The 22,180-nt window shown below is 35.3% G+C and overlaps 1 protein-coding gene across 3 annotated transcripts in view; it reads right to left on the bottom strand.

The window, feature by feature from the left end:
* LEPR (leptin receptor) overlaps positions 1-22,180 on the bottom strand; it is a 199,289-nt gene that overhangs the window by 10,331 nt on the left and 166,778 nt on the right. For all 3 annotated transcript variants that reach the window (XM_025381246.1, XM_025381255.1, XM_025381240.1), the window contains exons 11-19: positions 19,146-19,345; positions 15,659-15,807; positions 14,469-14,628; positions 14,279-14,361; positions 8,313-8,529; positions 6,071-6,253; positions 4,224-4,319; positions 2,806-2,911; positions 1,314-1,389 (exon numbers count right to left, since the gene is read on the bottom strand). In XM_025381246.1, coding sequence (XP_025237031.1) covers positions 1,314-1,389; positions 2,806-2,911; positions 4,224-4,319; positions 6,071-6,253; positions 8,313-8,529; positions 14,279-14,361; positions 14,469-14,628; positions 15,659-15,807; positions 19,146-19,345 — 1,270 coding nt within the window. The remainder of the gene's footprint in view (positions 1-1,313; positions 1,390-2,805; positions 2,912-4,223; positions 4,320-6,070; positions 6,254-8,312; positions 8,530-14,278; positions 14,362-14,468; positions 14,629-15,658; positions 15,808-19,145; positions 19,346-22,180) is intronic.

Genomic DNA, 22,180 nt, shown 5'->3' with positions numbered 1-22,180 from the left:
TACATAAATATGTAAATAATAACTAATATGTGTTGAGACCTTACTATGTCACAAGTACCATCTTTTTTAGTATCCCAAACAACCTAATAAGGTAAGTAGCCTATTTCACAGAAGAGGAAATTGAAACATTGAGAATGTCAGTAAACATCTTAATAAATGTAAGAATATGTATCTCAGTGCTTTGCATATATACAACAGCAGGAGGAATACCACAAATATTTGTGATGGATAAAATACAGTCTTTGAAATCAGAGCACTATCCACAATAAATAAAACAATACAATGCTCTAGGAACTTAAAGGGGGTAGAAAGTCTTTTGAATTAAACTGGTTAAAGGAAGGCATGAGGAAAGAAGGGCCTAGAGCAAGATCTTCATGTACAAGGAAGGCTCTGTGTAGGTGGATGGGAACAGTAAAGGTATCATCAAGGCCCACGGACAGGAAAAGTCGCATAGGTAGGTTGATAACAGATTGTAGAAAGAGGTCGTTGAGTACTATTAATAGCTTCAGGAGGCTTTAGTTTATATCTTGTATTCAAAAGGAAATCATTGAAGACTTTTAACAAGTGACTAATGACAAAGATGCAATCACCGAACCTGGATAATAACCTCCCAATAAGTATTGTTTAAAAATTTGTGTATTTTGACTTGACTGAATTCTATTTTTCTAGTTATATGAGTAGAAAGCTAACCTTGCTTCAAGGGACATTAAGAGAATTAATAAAACATTCAATAAACTTTAGAGCTTTCTGAAAAATCCTACTATAGAAGTAAATACAAATTATTTTATTATAGTTGACTAACTTTCATAAAATACTTGTACTTGAAAGGAACTTCTGCCATAAATATAAGTTTTATTATGATTATTGCACTTTTCAGATTGTAATATTTGAGGATCATATAATTTTCTAATTTATTTAAATGATTATGGAGCTAATTATTGCCATTAAAAATATTGATTCCAGCCTTTTGCCGAAAGACAGTTTATACCAAAAAAAGTGTATCCAAGTATCTGTTGTCCATCAGATTGACCCTTAACTTTATAATATTTATTTTATTATGTGCTGTGACACAGAAGCAACATATGTATATTGTGAACTCTCATACGATAAACTATGCACTGAAATTTGTTTCTTCCTGATTTCAAATCCCTGCATCCTGCTATTCTTGAAAATATATAATAAACATACATATTAAGATGAACTGAATAAAATATGAGCTTTTAAATCTCAAAAAAGCTTAATGCTCTGTAAGTCATATGGCATCTAGAATACAATCTTATATATTCTGGGTTAAAAAAAATTGAAAAAGCAACCTTCTGAAAATTAAGTCCTTGCGCCCAGGAACAATTCTTGGGGTTCGGAACATCTTCCCAAAACAGTTTTTTCATTCTGCAAAGGATAAACAGGGCATCAAAATTAGAGAAAAACATTCATATTGAAAATGTGAACAGTTAGTGAATAGACAAGCTAGAAATTAGTCCACCAGATCAACTATGCCTCTGTAGGGTCAGATGCATTTTCACATGCTAGCCCATGAAGATTTCTACCAAATTTTTATCTAGACCAAAGTCGAAAATCACAGTAATAATAGAAATAGCCAATACTTATTGAAAGCCGTGTGCCAAGCACCATACTAAACACTGCATAGATTTCTCTCAAAGAAACTGAAATATTAAAAATGGCCACCAAGTGGGTACCAGAAAAAATTCCACTTGATGTGACCTCATCAACTCACTTAACTAAAAGATAAATTCAGATTCTAAAATCTCCTCTCCCTCTTTTTTGCCTGAAGACAATGGTTTCTACAGAGATTTGGCATGTGTAAAATAACCACACTGGACTTCTCAGCACAGGGATTACCATGGCACCCATGCCACCATCCACGGAACTCAGTCATTTGCCTGACAAGCCAAGCAGACTGGAGCCACACAGTTCTGATTTCTAAAAAGCAGAGTGCCTGCTGATCATAAATGAACTGACAGCTCCAGGTCACCACTAAAAGGCTACTTTTACCACCCACTTCACCACAAAAAGTCCTTGACCCAAACTGCAGAACTCTGAAAGTCATTTTTGCCACCTCCAAGAACATACTGCTTAGGATTTCCTATTATAAGCTTGTTGTTTTCTGAATGTACATACATTTTAAAAAAAAAAAAAAAAAACTAAATTCTTCCTTGAAGTTATGTTGTCCTTGACAGAACAAGAGCATCACCATCATGGACAAGCACCTCATTTTAAAATTCACCTTAATCAAAAACCACCTAAATCCAAAGGGCATCAGCCTAATGGCTAAGGTCAGCATGACCATAAATGACAAATAACATCTCCAACCAGAAACATTCCATCCTCCCTGACCAGAGACATGCCAGCCCCAAGATAACCTCCCCTCCTCCCAGAGACATTCCAACTCCACCATAAACTTCTCCCTCACACATAAACATTCCAAGCTTGTGATAAGCCCCCTCACCCTAAAACCAATATATACTCTTAGTCTGTAAGAGAAAGGGCTTCTGACCAAAATTGGCCAGAACCCCCTCTCAGGTTTTATCTAAAGAAAACCTGTCTTTAACTGTTAAGCTGCATTTTGTGTTTCTTTCCTCATTATTTAACTCTTACAGTCCTAGCAAAATGGAATGCCATTTCCTGACAACAGGCCTTTCCTTTTTATGCTATCTTAATTGTATACAGACTACATATAAAAACACTTAGAAGACTTTAATATTCCTGATTTAGAAGGTTTTAAATCAGGGTTTGAATATACTTAAGGACTTTTGCCTTAAAGATTCTTAACCTCAAGTACAATACCTTTGGCGCGATATTAATAATGTTCCAAGCAATAAGATGGAAGAGGAAATAATTACTGGCACAATCACATATAAACCTGCATCATTCTGGTGTTTTTCAGTATTATCTGAAAAAGAAATACAATTTACACAACTCAGAAATTTGAGGAAATATTAATTTCTTTCTGTATCAAAAATTATAGTAGACATTTTCTGATTTCATCATAAATCTCTATTACCTTCAAAACTATAAAAATAAAGAACAGGAAGATAAAAATATGTTGTGATCACATTAATAAAATACTATTTTGTTCAGCATCATATCTACTGTAAATTAGCAATGTATTTTTTCAAATTTATTCATTTGTCATTCCTCTCTATCTGATCATGTTTACGTTATAAGGGGTCAAGGTGTTAAAACTGTTATGATGACTGTCTCAGTATCTACTCCTGGAGGACCCAACCTTCCACATCTGCCAATCTCTATCTTGCTCACTCCACACACACTGATTTCCTTGCTGTTTCTTGAACCACCAAACATCCCCACTCTTTAGGGGCTCTTCACATACTGTCCCTTTGCCTGGAATGCTTTTGCTATTTGTACAGTTATGTCTTCACCGAACATCATTGATAGGCTCTTGGAAACTGCAATGTTAAGTGAAATGGCAATGTAGAACAGACCTTTTTTTTTCTCATCAACATTATAATGAAACTACCTTGAACAAAAAGATGTTATTCAAGGACCTCCTGTACGTCATGTTGCATAAAGTTGCAGTTTCCAAGAATCTATTGACAATATCAAGTAGGGTCTTACTGTACTTGCAAGGTTTTACTTGAATATTATCTACCTCCATAGAAAGACCATTTCTGCCTATCAACTAAAATGCCACATTTAATGTCATCCCTTTATCTTGCTTTTATATTCCTTCATGGTACTTATTTCTATCTGACATTATATAATTATTTATTGCCCATCACTGTCAATTAGAGCACCAGTATTTAAGATCCATAAGGGCAGAAACTTATGTTCAGTGCTTAGAACAATATTCAATTAATATCTGTTGAATAATACATGTATGAATTTTTTTAATGATTTTTATTCTAACACTAGATGAAATGTTTATCTCTTGAAATATAATTGCTAGGTTGCTTAGATTTGAAGACAATTTAAAAAGTAATAACAAAATCAAAACGTTGGTATTCCAAGTACAGTAAGATGAATCAGAAATATAAGAGGCCCAGTGACTTTATTTCTACAGCTCCAGTTTTATTTTTAGAGGAAAAAAATATTTCCTTTGGAACCTCACCATGAAAAATCTACAGAAGACTCTGGACTCTTCCATGATTCTATCAGAAAAAGAATAATCAGATGGCAATATTACTACTGATAAATTAGGCACACACATTGGTACAAAAGGAAACTAAAATTATGATTTTTACCTTGAGTGAAACTATTAATTATCTTTGGTTTTCCCACTCCTTCCATAAATATTGGGTAAAGACTGAACTGGTACTTCTCAATGGGGATAAAATGATCTGAGGAGAAAAATACATAAAAGGCTCATTTATACATAATTAACAGTAGAGTTGAACATACATTTTAAAAAAGAATTAAAGTGACTATCCTATATTTCCAAACATAGAAATTACTTATTATTTATGGATTAAATTAACAAGGGAGTTTCAAAACACACTTAAGCACTTCTAATCATCTAGTAATGACAATAGTTTTCCAAATATTTTTCTAAAAATTCTTACCCAGAGACAGAAGATTGCAATTTTTCAAAGCCATGTTCCAGTGATAGCCAATTTGTTCAAGTGCAGGGTGTATGAGCTTTTTCTTTCCTTCATTTCCTTTTCCAGAGCAATATGTTCTACTACCTCTCCCTTACCCCCAAAGTGGGCAATATTCCTTTTTTTTATAGGAATTCAGCTTACTTAGTTTCCCCATTCCATTCAAGGTAGCTGGGAGACTAAAGTCTTGTGAAATCCTATGCAAACAAAATGGTGGTAGAGACCACGAGACCCTTTGCAATATCTGGGATTTTGATCCATGGAAAATGACCAACCCTACAGCAAAGCTCCAGATGGATCGATCCATGATTTTCACAAATGCTAATAATATATGAATATTCTAGAAGAATATATCCAGAAGAAGGGAGATCTCTGTGAAGCCTAAATTTTATATCCTCATGTTTTAAAGAAAAGCACAGAGAGTAACCACCTGGGCAGCAGTGGTGATGAACTAAATTCAGTTCAACAATTTGCAAATAAATGTACCCTGATGCTAAATTCTAGGTCCCTGATATAAAATAATGGTATGAGTCCTTAGTATGATACTGTATAATAAGATCATAGCAATCCTTAGCCTCCCTAGTTAACTTCCCTCAATCCTTACTCAGACTTAGAAATGCTGTCTTGTGCACTTATACTTTGTACTTGACTCACCTCCTGGGATAACTGGTCTACCTTTAGAAGAATACCCTGGTCTAGGTCACCCAGTTCTAGCTCCTGTGACCAGGCTAGCATTCCCACTCATTGCTAGTGCCTTATAAGGTGGTACACAGTTTGAGGAAACAATTTGGCAGAAGATATCAGAAGCTATTAAAAAATGATTTAAGAAAAGATAAAGCTGGAAGCAACATAATCTCAAACAGTTTAAGTAGACTTTGGAATAAAATGCTATACCACTAAAAACAATGGTAGAAAAAATTGAGGAGAAAATTGACATGATATATCCCCTGTATAAAATATTACAATGAGAAAATGTCAAAGGAAATAGAATTAGTCTGGGTCTGGTGGCTCATGCCTGTAATCCCAACACTTTGGGAGGCCGAGACAGGAGAATCACTTGATCTTAGGAGTTCAAGACAAGCCTGAGCAACATAGTGAGACCTTGTCTGTACCAAAAAAAAAAGAAATTTTAATTAACTGGGTGTGATGGCATGTGCCTGTAGTTCCAACTATTCAGGAAGCTGAGGTGGGAAGATAGCTTGAGCCCAGGAGGTAGAGGCTGCAGTGAGCCATGTTCGCTCCACTGCACTCCAGCCTGGGCAACACAGAGAGACCCCGTCAAAAAAAAAAAAAAAAAAGAAAGAAAGAAAGAAAAAAGAAAAGAAGAGAAAGAGAATTAAATGTTTTGATAAAGGTTATAGGATTATATGTATTAGGATGGTAGTATCATCTATATTTTTGAAGTTTTCATTAACTGGTTATATTAATTGAATTAATAATCTGTAGTGTCATATAATCCATGAGAGCAACTCACTAAAGTATAGTAAACTTACCATGGATATAATACTTCTTAACAGATGAAGAGATTCTAAGCCATTTTATTTCTCCATCTTCATTAAGATTTTTCCACTCAATAATAAAATACATTAGCTTGTAATCACTGGGTGATAGTATCCAGGAAAGAATCACACAACTGCTGTTTAAAGGATAAGCACTGAGTGACTGCACGATATTTACTGAGGGGAAAAGAAGGAAATCAATTTTTAAATTAAAAATTAATAAAAAATCTACTAATACTTTTGAGGAACTTATAACCTACTAAAGAAGGGGATAAGGAAGAGAAGACAGACAATTTACATAAATAAATATAATATATGACAATTATTTTTATATCATGAGAGTCATTTAAACAGAGATATGGGAATATATGATATTGAAGAGAAACATGGTATTACCTAAAACCTTAAAAAAGCAATTTTGTGATGTATTTGAAAAGGCATTCTCATATGGAATACTGCACAAGCCAATTAACCATCCTCTCCCACCGATGGAGTGATACTCTCAAAGCACAAATCTTCTCATTTTAACACCATCTGTACAGCATCCCACTTAAAAGCCTCCAGCAGATTTCTACATTTGAGGGTAAAATTCCTATCATGCTTACGAGGCCCTGAGGGCCAAGTCTCAACCTACCTCCCTGCCTTCCATGATTTTCCACACCAAAGTCACCTTTGTCTTTCTTTATTTTCTATCATGTGCCCTTGACTTTTGATCTGGCTGATCGTGTTAGCAGCCAATGCTTTCCCTGCCCTCCCCTACATCTTTTGGGGAAGTTTAATTCCTACTCACATTTCAGATTTCAGTTCAGTACCACTTCCTTAAGGTGGCTTCTCTGAATCTCAATGCCAGGTCAGGTTCCTTTCTTTCCTTTCATAAAATTATATCCCTTTCCTGTAGGCCCTTATCTCAGTTTGCAAATAGACATTCACTTATATGATTATTTCATTAATACCTGTCTTACCTATTTGGCTCTGGATGCTCCAACCATTATAGTTTCTCTCACATTACAATTCCCACTACCTACCCAACTGAGGCATTCTACAGATATTTCTAGAATATATATACTTAGAAAATGTTAAGCATAAAACATTGAACTGGGTACTATGGAACTCGTAAGATGCTTAGACTATACATACAAAGGTAATCATAATGTAAAACAGGACATAAAATACTTTAAGAAAGACAGGAAGGACTCTGAGATTTAAAGAAGAGATAGGGCATATTCAATTAAAGCAATAAGCAAAGATTTCAAGAAGGAGGTAACACTTCGAAAGGCCTCTATAGATTGGTAGAGACACAGAAAATTTGTGTTTGCCATTAAAAATTTACATTTTGAATATGTAACCTAGAGTAGAAACGCCTATTGAAAGTGGGTCTCGGCCGGGCGCGGTGGCTCAAGCCTGTAATCCCAGCACTTTGGGAGGCCGAGACGGGCGGATCACGAGGTCAGGAGATCGAGACCATGCTGGCTAACACGGTGAAACCCCGTCTCTACTAAAAAAATACAAAAAATTAGCCGGGCGAGGTGGCGGGCGCCTGTGGTCCCAGCTACTCGGGAGGCTGAGGCGGGAGAATGGCGTGAACCCAGGAGGCGGAGCTTGCCGTGAGCTGAGATCCGGCCACTGCACTCCAGCCTGGGCGACAGAGCGAGACTCCGTCTCAAAAAAAAAAAAAAAAAAAAAGAAAGTGGGTCTCAATTCTCTGATTAATCAGATATATCAAAATTAATGCGAGGAGGTTTGTCACTCACATTAAATGAAGTCCATAGTAATTTTAAGTCTCAGCAATTAACCTGCATCCATATGTCATGCTATTACTATTTTACATAGTGTTAAATATATATTTCATATGATATAAACTTATTTTTACATATTTATATGCATGTATGTGTGAATATAAATATATACATGTATATGTATATAGGGAGAGAGAATTATTGACCTAAAGATCTCCATTGGTCCAAAAGATTTAAGTATTAGATTCACTAAAACATTCTCATATATTATAATACCATTACAACAATGTTCTCCCACATGAAAACTCAAGGACTGTATTACATGGTCATTGTACAATGTACTTTGTTATTTTTCCAGACAAAGGAGAGATGAAAGGTGAAAGAGAGACTTTCAGATGCAGAGAATTGCAGGTTGCTTGAAAGATAATTTAAAATAGGAGAGTTTGCAAAAGTTAAATATTAAAAGAGGCAATGGACTACTACTCTGTACCTCTTCTTACCTTTGCTCATAGGCCATGAAAAGGTTAAATTAAAATTTGCAACAGAAGCACCAATTGAATTGATGGCCAGAACCGTAACAGTGTGTGCTTGCTCTGTCCACAGGAAAGTGAATTTAGTGTGATTTCCCACATCTTCTGACCATGTTCCATTGCAGGAAGTATGATGGTTTATCACATATCTCTGAACACTGCACAATGAGTCATTTTTCATCAGGGGCTGTAGTAAATATAGAAATTGATTAGTTTAAGGGCTGCAGTGCTTTTTATACTAACTGAGCTCACATAACTCTCATTCTACATTTCTCATTAGGAGGCAGGGGCCAGATCAGGGCAGGTACTATTACAAGGCTGAGAGGCTGGGGAAATGGATGGGATAGAGTCTGCCTCTGTCACAGTCTCCATGAAGGTATCTGGATGGTTATAGAGCATAGCAAACTTGTTTTCCCCTTTTTGAGGTTTTTTCCTAAGGCCCAGAGAATAAATCATTTGAAGATAATAAAGTAGGGATATGATCAAGACACTTTTCTACCAAGACGTTTCACTCTAATTTTAGAGAAATGAAAGACTGATAAGGGGTAGAGAGTTTTCTCATCTAAAAAGCAAACAAGGAATAACCCTCAGACAATGAAAAGCAGCAAGAGGAGCTGTGAAGGTGTTCATCATCATATATTAATCATAGTAAGATTTGTCATTCATTTTCCTTTCCTCTGATATGCTTGGAAGATTATCTAGAATGTAAGAATGTCTGCAAAGGTTAACGAGTAACAGAGGATATCAAAACAGTGTCTATGGCACCCCAGCATTTCTGTCATATAATTAAAACATAATAATATCAGGTCATTAAGGATTCCAATGTAAAATAGGTATCTAGTTCAATTCTATTCTTATGTTCCACAGAGGTTAACAATGTACCCCATTTCCCCAATCAACTTCACCTGTGGCAGGTAAGATTAAATGCTGGCAATCCCTTATAAAGCCAGAGAAGGCTGGACTGTATATCATAGACTAGAACAGTACATCTCAATTTCTTGCCAGTTAGATGCCTCTAAGGCAGAGAAAAATAAACACATATACATGTATCCCTGCCAAGAATCATCTGGATAGGTTGGAAGTAAAATTTTAGCAGCCACCCCCAGAAAGAAACGTCTCAAAGTTATGTAAATTTTGCATTTTATTTGAAAAATCTATGTCAGTTTTAATGAATACTTTTTTTGGTAACCAACAAGTAAGAGAATGTTAAACTTCCTTACTTTCTGGTACTACAAGATCCTCCAGGCTAATCTCGTGTATTTTCTGCCCCAACCCTAAAATTAGCCATTTCTCTAAATAGCCTTTGTTTCTGTTATTGAACGATGGTATTAGAAATAAGTCTGGGCACATGCCTTACTACTGGATTTTAGGCCCTCTTAGCTTACAAATCATGAAGAGGTACATGCATCCTAAACCAGAATCTATCTATATCTATATTAAGCTAGATATAAGTTCATACTTGTATCCCAAACTCTAATTCATTGCCACATGTATCATCCTGTGCTTGTGTGTAACCTCCCAATCCAACAGTGAGAAATCTGGGTCCCACCGTCCACCATCCATTTACTTGCTTGTCCCCTTCCAGTGTACATGTAGAGCAGTACCATAATTGTTAGCCCATAGCCCTGTGAGAACTATATCAACTAGACTACAGTGCTTATGTAGTTTCTTTTGCCTTTAGTCCTGAGATCCACACATTTCCAACAACTCCCCTCAAGTTCCAAAGTGGCCTTTTCTCCCACCACCTTCAGTGAAGTTGCTTCATACGCTTATAATATGAGTAGATTCCTTTGTCACAGTCTACAGTCAATCCTGGGATCCTTCAACCTCCTAAATGATTTTTTTTTTAATCTACATGCATTAAGATTCACTCTTTGTGCTATGAAGTTCGAGGAGTTTTGGCAGATGCATAGTGCTATACACCCACCATTTCAGAAGTATACAGAATCGTTTCATTTTTGAAGGATATCTTAGTTGCCTCTAATTTGGGGTGATTATAACTAAAGTTGCTTAAACATTCATATGCAAGTTTCTATGTAGACTTAAGTTTTCAAATCACCTGAGTAAATACCGAGGCTGCAATGTTGCATCATATGGCTGGTAAGGCTACATTTAAATTTGTAAGAAATTACCAAACTGTCTTCCAAAGTGGCTGTCCCATTTTGCATTTCCACCAGCAATGAATAAGAATTCTTGCTGCCCTGCATGCTCACCAGCAATTTGTATTGTCAGGTTTTTTTTTTTTCTTTGGCAATTCTAATAGGTGTGGAGTTGTATCTTGTTTTAATTTGCAACTCTTTGGTGATGAATGATGTTGAACATCTTTTAATATTCATATTTGTCATCTGTATATCTACTTTGGTTAGGTTTTTCTTCAGATACTTGGTTGGTTTTTTTTTTTTTTTCATTTTAATTGGGTTGTTCTCCTACTGTTGAATCTTAAAGATTTCTTTGTGTAATTTGGTTGTAAGTCCTTTATCAGATGTGTGTTTTTGCAAATATTTTCACCCAGTCTGTGCCTTACCTTTTCATCCTCTTAACAGTCTTTCCCAGATCAGAAGTTTTTAATTTTTTTTTGAAAATCAATTTATTTATTTTTTTCTTTTTTTTTTATTATTATTATACTTTAAGTTCTAGGGTACATGTGCATAACATGCAGGTTTGTTACATATGTATACTTGTGCCATGTTGCTGTGCTGCACCCATCAACTCGTCAGCACCCATCAACTCGTCATTTACATCAGGTATAACTCCCAATGCAATCCCTCCCCCCTCCCCCCTCCCCATGATAGCCCCCGGTGTGTGATGCTCCCCTTCCCGAGTCCAGGTGATCTCATTGTTCAGTTCCCACCTATGAGTGAGAACATGCGGTGTTTGGTTTTCTGTTCTTGCGATAGTTTGCTGAGAATGATGGTTTCCAGCTGCATCCATGTCCCTACAAAGGACACAAACTCATCCTTTTTTATGGCTGCATAGTATTCCATGGTGTATATGTGCCACATTTTCTTAATCCAGTCTGTCACTGATGGACATTGGGTTGATTCCAAGTCTTTGCTATTGTGAATAGAAGTTTTTAATTTTAATAAAGTCAAACTTACCAGTACTCAAAAATTAAAATAAAAAACCCCACAATGATGGGGGCATGTCAAAGGAACATGAGTCAATTAAAAGAGCTCCCAATGACTGAAGCAGGAATATTTTGAGCAACAAAATAAAGTAGTATTGGATTATGACCCAAGTCTAAAATAAATGTTCATTGTCCATACTAATATAAATAAATGATTGAATAAATAAATTAATTAATGTGAGAGGACAGACAAATCTCCCATGCAGAAGAACACTAAATAATGTGTGTAGGTCCTCTACCTTCAAGTAGGTGGAACATAGCTCCTACTCCTTAAGCATGGGGACTTCATTTTTAAAACTAAAATGGAGAAAGGAGAAAAAAGAGTAACTTTCCAGTGGGAAACCAGACAACACTACCTCAGCCAGACGAGCAAGGTGAACATCAACCATGATGAGTCACATTGGTAGAATGTATCCTTAATATGATGTGATGGAATGGCATTTTACATCTGCGATCTTCCTCCCCCAAACCCATAACCCTAATCTAATCATGAGAAAACATTAGACAAAACTCGTTTGATGGAGATTCTACAAAATACCTGACCAGTACTTCTCAATTGTGTGAAGTTCATAAAAACAAAGAAGGTCTAAGAAACTTTTACAACCAAGAGAAGCATAAGGAGGTATGACTACTAAATGTAATCTGCTATCCTGGATGGAATCCTGAACCAGAAAAAGAACATTTGGTATAAGCTAAGGAAATTTGGATTTGAAATAAATTACAGATGAGTTAATGATGACATATCAATCTTGCTTAATTAATTGTAACAAATGTATCACACTAGTGTAAGATGTTAATACTAGAGAAAACTTGGTGTGGGAATACATAGGAATTCTCTGTACTATCTTTGCCATCTTTTTGTAACTCTAAAACTGCCTTAACATAAAGTTTAATATTTCTGAAATGCCAGAGAAATGATTTTTTAAAGTGCCATACTTATCCTGTGGCCTTGTGGCTTACTCCTTAAGCAAATCTTATCCCAGTTTAAGAAGCATAGACTTGGAGAACCGTAATCATTGAACTATTATCTCAGTTTAGGAAACCACAACAAAACAGCACAAAACAAAATTAATGAAAGGCAATTTGATTAATATAAGGCACTCAAGTTTCTGCAAAGATGGTAGATTAGCAAGGGTACTGTCTCCCTCCCACACATCATCCTAAAAGAAACCACAGAGCTTTGATGTCCAAAAAGACAGCCACTGGCCACTTGTACCCATTTAATTTTAAATTAATTAAAATTAAATAAACTTTAAAATTCAGTTCCTGAGTCACACTAGGCACAGTTCAAGTGCTTAATAACCATGTGTGGCTAGTGACTACTATATTGGACAATGCAGATATAAACCATTTTCATCATTACAGAAACTTCTATTGGCAACACTGCTGAGGAAATGTGGAATTCATGATATGAGGAAAATATAAGAACTGTCTGGAGAAAGACAACTGTTTTGTTCTAGAGTATGTTGCGATGGGAGAGGGTAGCTATAGCCTAGGCCAAAGGGCTGTTGACTACAGCTCTGAAAGGATAAATCAAAGATAAAGAAAAGTTACTTAAATTCTGCTCAAAGCTGGACCTACCACAAACATAGGAACATCACTGCCTGTCCCTCACTGTAGAAACTTGCAGATATCTGGAGCACTCCCATGGAGATAAAACCAAAAATATGAGAAAAATAATCTGTCAGGCAAGGCTGTTGTTTCTTATTCAGCAGTGTCCCCTTCCACGGTGGGTTCAACTGCCCACTCAGTCTCTCAGAGTACAGGCCCTGAATTCCCCGAGAGGTGGAGATATGTATGAAATGTTCAGAATACAATAAATGTCTCATAAATGTCTGTCAGTTCTTAACGCTAACTTTAAGTCTGAAATATTAAAATGTGTTGAAGGAATTCTTTGCTAGAAAAAGAAAAGAGAGCAATAAAAAAAGAAACTAAATTTTTTAAAGACAGCAATAATAAAAGAAATGAAATAAGATAAAATCATAAAAAATTATTTTAAGAAGTATTGAAATGGAAAAGTTTAGAAATTGCATTGATTATTAACCAAATGAAATTATAGAGTAACTGGATTTAGAAACCAAATGAACATAAATTCTTATATACCACAACTTTTACATAGGCTTTGGTCTTTCATCAGGAAACCATTTTCAAACGTGTGCTCATTCAACCTTGGGTATTAAACTTACAATTCACATTTGGAGTGACAGAAATACTATTTGACTTCATGTGTTGTATTCCCAAATCAATCTTAAATTTGGCATTTACTGACCAAATAAACTATTCACTTGAAATAGAAATCAATTCATTTGGGAGAGGATACTTTGAAAATTACTAGGCTACACAGCTATCATATATGGGAATATCCACTGTTTATATGCCATCACATAAATGGAATACTCTGTCATGTGTTAGATGCCCTTGGGGTTTGTGCGGAAGGTGACATTTACACTGTTCAGAATTAAATATGAATACAATTTTTAGACTACAAGAAACATTACGTATCATCTAGTTCAATCTTACATTTACACAGATGAGAAAACTGAGGCCCAAAGAGTCTAAGTAACTTTGCCAAAATAGTACTGACATAACTACAGTACGTGAAGCTGAGAAGAAAATGAAAGTCTCCTAACACTATGCCAGTGCTTCAGCCACTGTACATCTTAGCTCTCTGCAAATACATCTCATAAATGAAATGAAAATACAGGATTGCTGAGCTTTCCAAAGATTAATAACAGGATTATGGACCATGAAGTAAATTTTTTAAGAGTATAAAAATACAATTTAAGAATAACGTTAAAATTGGGAATACCTTCCAAAGTAAAGTCACATTTTTCTCCTTTTTCATAGTATCTCCATTAATTATTCTCCAAAACTCAGGTCCTCTCATAGGAACTGCAAAACGACAAATTGTATGTATGTTTTTGAAGGAATCTTTTTCAGCCATATTTGAAACATACACTTATGTACTTTCAAAACACATTTACAAAATCTCTGCAGACCTTTTATATCCATGACAACTGTGTAGGCTGGATTGCTCCAATTACTCCAAAGTCCCAATCCATCTGACCTCTTACAGCGCACCTGAACAGCATAAACTGCACACAAGTCTGGAACTGGGAGACTGACAGATTTTGATTTTGCATCATAAATGTCATACATCTATAAAATAAGTCAAAGCATTAGATTGCTCATTACCAACACATATGTATCTAAAGGGCCCTGAAGTACATTTATTTTAAATTTTAACACTATTCCAAAATTAAGAGAACTGATTCTGTGTCTTCTGACTTCAGAAATAGTCACAATTAGGCTAGGATTGTAAACTCCTTCAAGTCAAGGATTTTCTTATTTATCTTGTCACACCCTTGCTAATGACAAGATTTTGAACTGGTTTACTCGCAACCTTGTTTCCCAAATACTCTCTTATCCTACTACTAATCCCTGTCCACTAATCCTCTACCCACAAAGACGTTCTAAGAATTTAAACCTATTGGTTAGATAGGACCGACTGTAGCAAATCGCTGATATTCAGTATCCTTCAATAGCAGCTAAACTGTCACATTTGTTTTAGTTGATATCATTGTGATCTAATGATATAATAAGGGTTTCTGATATTTCTAGGTCTTTGCAGGCTGCCATCACAAAGCCAATGTGAAATGCCATCATAGGCACCCTTGCCACTATGGGAATGATTCTGTTTGTTTGAAAAGCAGCTTCTCCCAAAATGCATTCCATCAAACATGTATGTACTAAAAGACATTAACAGATGTTAGAGACACAACAGTTCCTTGGAAAAAAACTAGTTTGGGGAACATGAAATGAAATAAGGTCACATTTTTCTTTAATGAAGGAACTCTCCAAACCTTGAATATGTAATATGTATACTGTGACTACACAAGGAAGATACAGTGATACAGGGTTTCCTAAACTGATTTAACCATTTAATCTTTTTCTAAGGAACATAATATAAGACCTGTGTTCTATAAAACTCACTTCAGGGAATGATGGATTTCAGGAAACTTTGTTCTTTAAAAAGGTTAGACTTAGGCAAATCTATTTAATGAAAATAGCTACAGAATACAAGAGAATGTACTTTTATGCCAATAAAATTAATCTAATGCAATTGAACTCTTAAATATTATAAAAATAGCATTTAATGAGGAAAGCTGAAGTTCTAAGTAAAAGGTACCTTCCATTGTATTTCTTTTCCACTCAAACCATAGCGAATCTGGAATTGAAGGTTATTCTCTGGAAAGACTGGCTTTTCCCAAGATATTTTCAATAATCCAATGTTTTTAATAATTTCTGCTTTCACACTGGATGGAGGCAGTGGCTTCACTAGAAATTTTTAAAACAGTTTTAAGTGATGGTAATTTAAATAGTAATAATGCCTAAAAACATTGTGTTATATTTTCATACCTCTATATTCATCAAGCAATATCTTCTTCATAACTTTCTCACTCATTATCTCATTTGTTTCCCTATTACTTTATGTGATATATTAAAAGAGGGATTTATCACTATTTTGCAAATAAAGACTTGACTGAAAAAAGTCAATACATTATCCATGTTACTCAGCAAGCTAACAGTAGTACCTGATTAGAAATTGAACCATTGGCTCTGCATGCAAAAGACACCATGCTGAACCCATGCTAAATATCAATAACAAACGGTTCTCCATTGAACTTTAATTAGAGGCAAAAAAAAAAAAAAACAAAAACAAAAACCATGGACTGCATCAACTTCCACGTGTGAGTGTGAAACTCTTATGCTGATGTGTATCATTAAATATTTCTAGATCAAGGTCAGAGATAGTATCTCAGAGCAAAGCCTTGGTTTTCTATAATCTGAGGGAAACAGGCTTTTAACGGGCAGTAATAGAGGCAAAGATGATCTGAATAGCAAGTGATTTTTAAAATAGATTCATATATATATATGAATCTATTACATATATAGGAATCTATTTTAAATATATATATACACACACACACATATATATATAAGCAAGTCATGTAGGCATAATGTAAAAATCACAGAAATGCAAAGAAAAAGGTTATCTTCCCTGTTTTCCTATCACCTTTTTATGATGCTGCTTTCAGAGCTAAAGTAAAAACTTTAGCTTAGGCTTAGATTCACTACGTAAGTTTTCCCCAAGTTCTTAATTTTTAACTTTGAGGGCCACTCTTTCTGATGACAATATGGAAATGTGGCATATTTTAAACTAAAAGCCTGAAAGCCCAAGCATAACAGTGTGTCTCTGAAGCCCTAACTCTGTTATGACTCCAAGCATCAATTTTATGGCATACTACATTTACATAGTCATGTCTTGATTATCTGTACTAAGAGTGGAAGATTCCATTTAGAGGACATATATTCAGCTGGTATGCCAAAACAGTTGTTAAAAATATTAAGTACATCCATACCAACTGGTAAAGAGCTGCTCTCCTGAGGAACATCTCCTCCAGAACTGCTCAGACTGGATGCCCTCCACACCTGCCCATGATCCAGAACCTAAAAGGTCGATGCCCGGTATAGGAGAGGCCTCCGGGATTGCAGTTGGAATGGCCCTCCTCTTGGTCATTATTTTGACAGTCACCCCTTCCAATGGACAATCCAAAGTGAGAGATGGCCGTTGGCTGGAGTATGCAGAAAACAACTGCAGTAGCAAAAAGGGAAGCCGAAGGGCTAATGTATGAAACCATCCAACCAAACCACCACCAACAACAAAAAGAAACCTAAATAACCCAAACCATAACTAAGGCCAAATGTAGACACTCTGTGTAAGAAAAATTAAGAGAGTTCCAGGGTTTACCTTCTTGATTTATTTCCCCATGTCTTATAAACCATACTACTGTTATGATTCACAGGGAAATCATAACACCTGGATTGGCACAATATGGGTGTTTATTATTCTCTTGCTCCAAGTCTCACTTGCCAAAAACCAACACTGTGTAAAGGTATAGTCTCCCTTTCATATGGTATTTTAAAATCATTTTTAAGCAATCAACAATAGTAGTTTTTACTGTTGAAAACAAAAATACCTAAACTTTTTCCTTTGTGTAAAGTTTGTCATGATGATTCAATTCTTCATAGACCAAAAAGGCATTCTCCACCAACCCAGCAAGATGATATATACTGTATTTCACCTCTTGATCATTTCTTGTCAGGAAAAGAAGTATCAATACTCAAGAGACTGTACGAGGTTAAATCTGTGTTTGCAATTAACTGAATCATATGAAGCGTATCATTTCTGCAGACTGGCAATGAATATCCAGTCTGCAGAAAGGATATGCTTGAAGTTACGTGATTCCCTCAATACCCATGCTGGGAAAGTATGGGCAGCTGTCTACATTTTATGGATGGCAAAACAGACAGAGTGCCTATGTGGCTAGTGCAGATTCAAAGGCTAGTAATAGGTGGAGTTGGCATTTGGATCCCAACATTGAGTTTCCACATTACCTTCTAGTACTAAGTAGGCAACATAAGCCCAACCTAAACTCGTTATTTTAGTTTTGAAAAGGATAACACCAAAGGTTATTCAGGTAACATATGTTACTGAATCCATGCTGCATTTGTCATGTCTTATAAGTGAGTGTGTTATTATCTGTGCATGTTTGGGGGAGTGTAAGAGGGTTCCTTGCTATCCTAGTATATTAAGTATCACTGCAGTAAAAATCACTTAAATGGAATTAAACAGTGGGGAAAGAATTCATTGGGACTTTATATAGAAAAAGAAATCTAATAATTAAAACAATCTTATTCTGTATTTTTTGGATATAGGTTTTAATTCAAATGTGTATTAATTAATTGAAAAACAATGACTCAAATATTGATTTTTGGCATAATCCCCCAACTAAATAGCATATATTAATATTTTTATGGAACATTATTCTAAGGTGTTTCCTACTGAGGAATATTTTATTTGAGGGGAAAATTCACTGAAAATCCCAGTTTTGTTTTTGTTTTCAGATATCTTATATTGAAAACAAACATTTAGAAAATATTTACAAAAGCCTCCTTAGTTATACATACATAACAGCACCAAAAGATATTTTTTCATTCCTGTTGCACAATCATTTCTCAGATATTTCACAATGAACTTGAAAGAATATATCACATTTTCCAAGGACTCTCTTAATATCTTTGAAATCAAAAGTTTTTTTTGAAAAGAATGTTTAAAATATAATGTATGTCATCGTTGTCTATTTCCTCCACTTCAATTTAGCTATTTTAAATGCTTCTGTGCCCTACATATCCTCACAAATTAAAGGCTTGAGTTACGAGTACTCAGATTACTGAGACCCTCAGAATATTCAAATCAAACCTTTGGAGTAAAAATACTGCATGTTTTCATAACTACACTGGAACAAAAACGTAAAATAATGCCTTATTTAGAAAAACATTACTAAAATTCATTCATAAAGACCCATGTATTTCATCTAATAGTGTGCAGAAAATATTCCTATTGCTTAAAAAAGTCTACTATAAATAATTTGAAATGAATTCAAAAGTGTAAAACTTCCTAAGGCTGATTTTCTCAATACCACTGTAAACAGGAACAATTTTCTTTTCAAAATCTAATGTGATCAGAAAATGGCAAAATATAACATTAAACCTGCATCAATCTGCATACAAATCTGCTAACACAAATGAAGACACAACACAGCTTGACATACCCACAGAATCAGGAAGGACACATGTTGGTGGAGAGTCAAGTGAACCTAGAGGGTGATTGATCCTAATCCACATTGTATAGCCAGATAATAGAAAGATTGGCTGGAAAACGCATTCATAAAAACCATCGCTCTGCAAATAGCAATCTTTAGGCTTAGACATGCGATGAATAGATGGAATATCAAAACAGTAAAGGCTGCTCCTTTAAAAGATACAAAAATAGTCAATTAGCATACATTAATAAAAGTAACAAGAAGATACCTGAGAATTCTGATTTGTTGTTTAAAACAGCAGTCGCCAACCTTTTTGGCACCAGGGACCGGTTTCACGGGAAACAACTTTTCCACAAATGGGGGATGGGAAATGGTTCAGGATTTCGGGACGAAACTGTTCCACTTCCGATCACCAGGTAGTAGAGTCTCATAAGGAGCGCATGCCCAGTTCACAATAGGGTTCTGCTCCTCTAAGAATCTAATGCCACTGCTGATCTGACAGGAGGCGGAGCACAGGTAGTAATGCTGCTCTCTCACCTCCTGCTGTGTGGCCGGGTTCCTAAGAGGCCACAGACAGGTACCGCTCCGTGGCCCGGGGACTGGGGATCCCAGGTTTAAAAGGCAGGCAGGAGGCCCGGTGCGGTGGCTCATGCCTGTAATTCCAGCACTTTGGGAGGCTGAGGCAGGCCGATCACTTGAGCCCAGAAGTTCTAGACCAGCCTGGGCAACATGGTGAAACCCCGTCTCTATAAATGCGCGTCTGTAGTCCTGGCTACTTGGGAAGCTGAGACAGTAGAATCACTTGAACTCGGGAGGCGGAGGTTGCAGTGAACTGGGATGGTACCACTGCACTGCAGCCTGGGCGACACAGGGAGACTGTCTCAAAAATAAAATAAAATTAAATTAAATTAAAATAATTAAATAAAATACAGACAGTTGCACTGTATCTAAAACAATAGATGTTCTTATTAGAAAGGCATTTTTTTAATTTTTCCCAGCTATATCCCAGTTCTATATCTTTCCACAGAAACTGACAGTAACTCTTATTAAATATTTCATTAGACACTAAGTAGGGATGCAAATGAAATAAATGCTCTAAAAAGGAGAAAATGATCCAGTTAGAGACAGAACTTAAAAACAATTTGCAAATTAAACTAACACTATATATTAGTGAGAGAATATTTAAAATATAGATGAAAGTAGTCATGGAACATTCCTCAGGTGGCAAGGAAGGCAAATTCCTCACACTTTAAAGAAAGAATTAAATTTCATCACAAATCCGTGATGAATATAATTTTCTAATTCAAATTAATACAAATTAATATAATACCAACTTCAGATATGTATGTGAATTATATAATCACGTATATTCCTCATCTTCTCAGAGACAAAAATTTTTTTTTAATTGTATAAGTGAGTCCTAGACAACACTCCACCTCAGAACCCATAAAGCAAGGGTGTCCAATTTTTCGGCTTCCCTAGGCAGCACTGGAAGAAGAACTGTCTTGGGCCACACATAAAATACACTAACGATAGCTGATGAACCAAAAAAAAAAAAGTTGCAAGAAAAATCTCACAATGTTTTCAGAAAGTTTATAAATTTGTGTTGGGCCGCATTCAAAGCCATCCTGGTCCACTTGGGGCCCCGGGCCATGGGCTGGAAAAACTTGCCATAAACTCTTTTTCCTCTGGTTTGAAATAACTTCTTGGGCCAATGTTTGCTCTGAATACTATATTTAAATGGCTAAAGTAGCAATTAGTCTTTCCAAAGAGATGGGAGGAAGTTAGAAGAAGCTAAAAAAATCGATATTCTTCTGTCATTTTCTATTTTCTATACCCTTCTTTTTCTTGTCTTCTCAAAATTACAATAATGAATGTGTGTGTGTGTGTGTGTGTGTGAATAAATGATGGTGCATAGACAAAAATGAAAATGAGGAGTGAGGGGTCATCTGGGGGTAGAAAATAAGAACAAAGTAGAAAAGCACAGTACCAGCACACTTAGAATCGAAAAGTTGGCATCATTACCTTCGTGACAGCAAAAACAATATATTGAATATTTACAAGGAGAAATTATATCACGTGATTATAATTAGGTGAAATATGTTGTTAACTCTCACAGAAACATTGTAAGTCCTATTAGTCTCTCTGTTTTTACAGACAAGGAAATTGAGACTTAGGGAAGTTAAGAAACTCACGCAAGTAAAGGTAGTTTCCTGGTTATTCTGTAAATGTTAAGAGAAACGAGGCATGGGGCTTAATATAATAGGTTTTCACAAATACCTTTCTAATGTGAAGATGCCATGAAAACAAGGTAAAGACAGATTATAAAAGTAAAATTTCATATCACAAACATTCTACTGATTTTAAAATATACGTATTAGGTAGAATGAAGGCAGCTATTTGAGAAATGTATAAATTGTCACATTTTTTTCCTAATACTACATAAGAAGAGACTGGCAGCATTAGGAATAGACTTCAGATCACAGTATTGGAGAGAAGGAATTTATTTTTCTAGTTGAAAATTTATATTTTAAGGATAAATGAGCATGTTATACAAATTGAAAGTCTCCACTACAAATAAAAATACAAATTGGGACACAGTGTTTAACAGCAGTATATTTACTTGAGTACTACTATGGGATATTTTAAAAATCTATCATCTGATTAAGGGTGGTATCATTTTAGATAAAATGATTTTAGAGAGAAAGGGACCACTATAAGATGATGCCTTGAATTCTTTTTAAAACATAGAAGAGTAAAAATAAACAAGTACAAATTACTTCTTATTAGAACACATTACCCTTTACTAACCATAAGTATTTATTTCCTAAATAACCTCGGTTAGTTCTAAAAACCATTCATATTATCTCCTATAATCTGCTTCTACCTCTTTTTTTCCAAAACAATCTTTAACCAAATGATATGAAACTTTTATAATCTTTCACATTCTCCTCTAGTCAACTCTCTTAAGTCAAGTTAAAACATACACAAACTACATTTTCTTGTGTTTCATTCAAGAGTTAAAATATAAATTATACAGAATT

Source organism: Theropithecus gelada, chromosome 1 (genome assembly GCF_003255815.1).
Source record: "Theropithecus gelada isolate Dixy chromosome 1, Tgel_1.0, whole genome shotgun sequence".
Lineage (NCBI taxonomy): Eukaryota > Metazoa > Chordata > Mammalia > Primates > Cercopithecidae > Theropithecus > Theropithecus gelada.
Note: the sequence above shows the minus strand (reverse complement) of the source record. Positions and strands in the feature narration are given on the sequence as shown.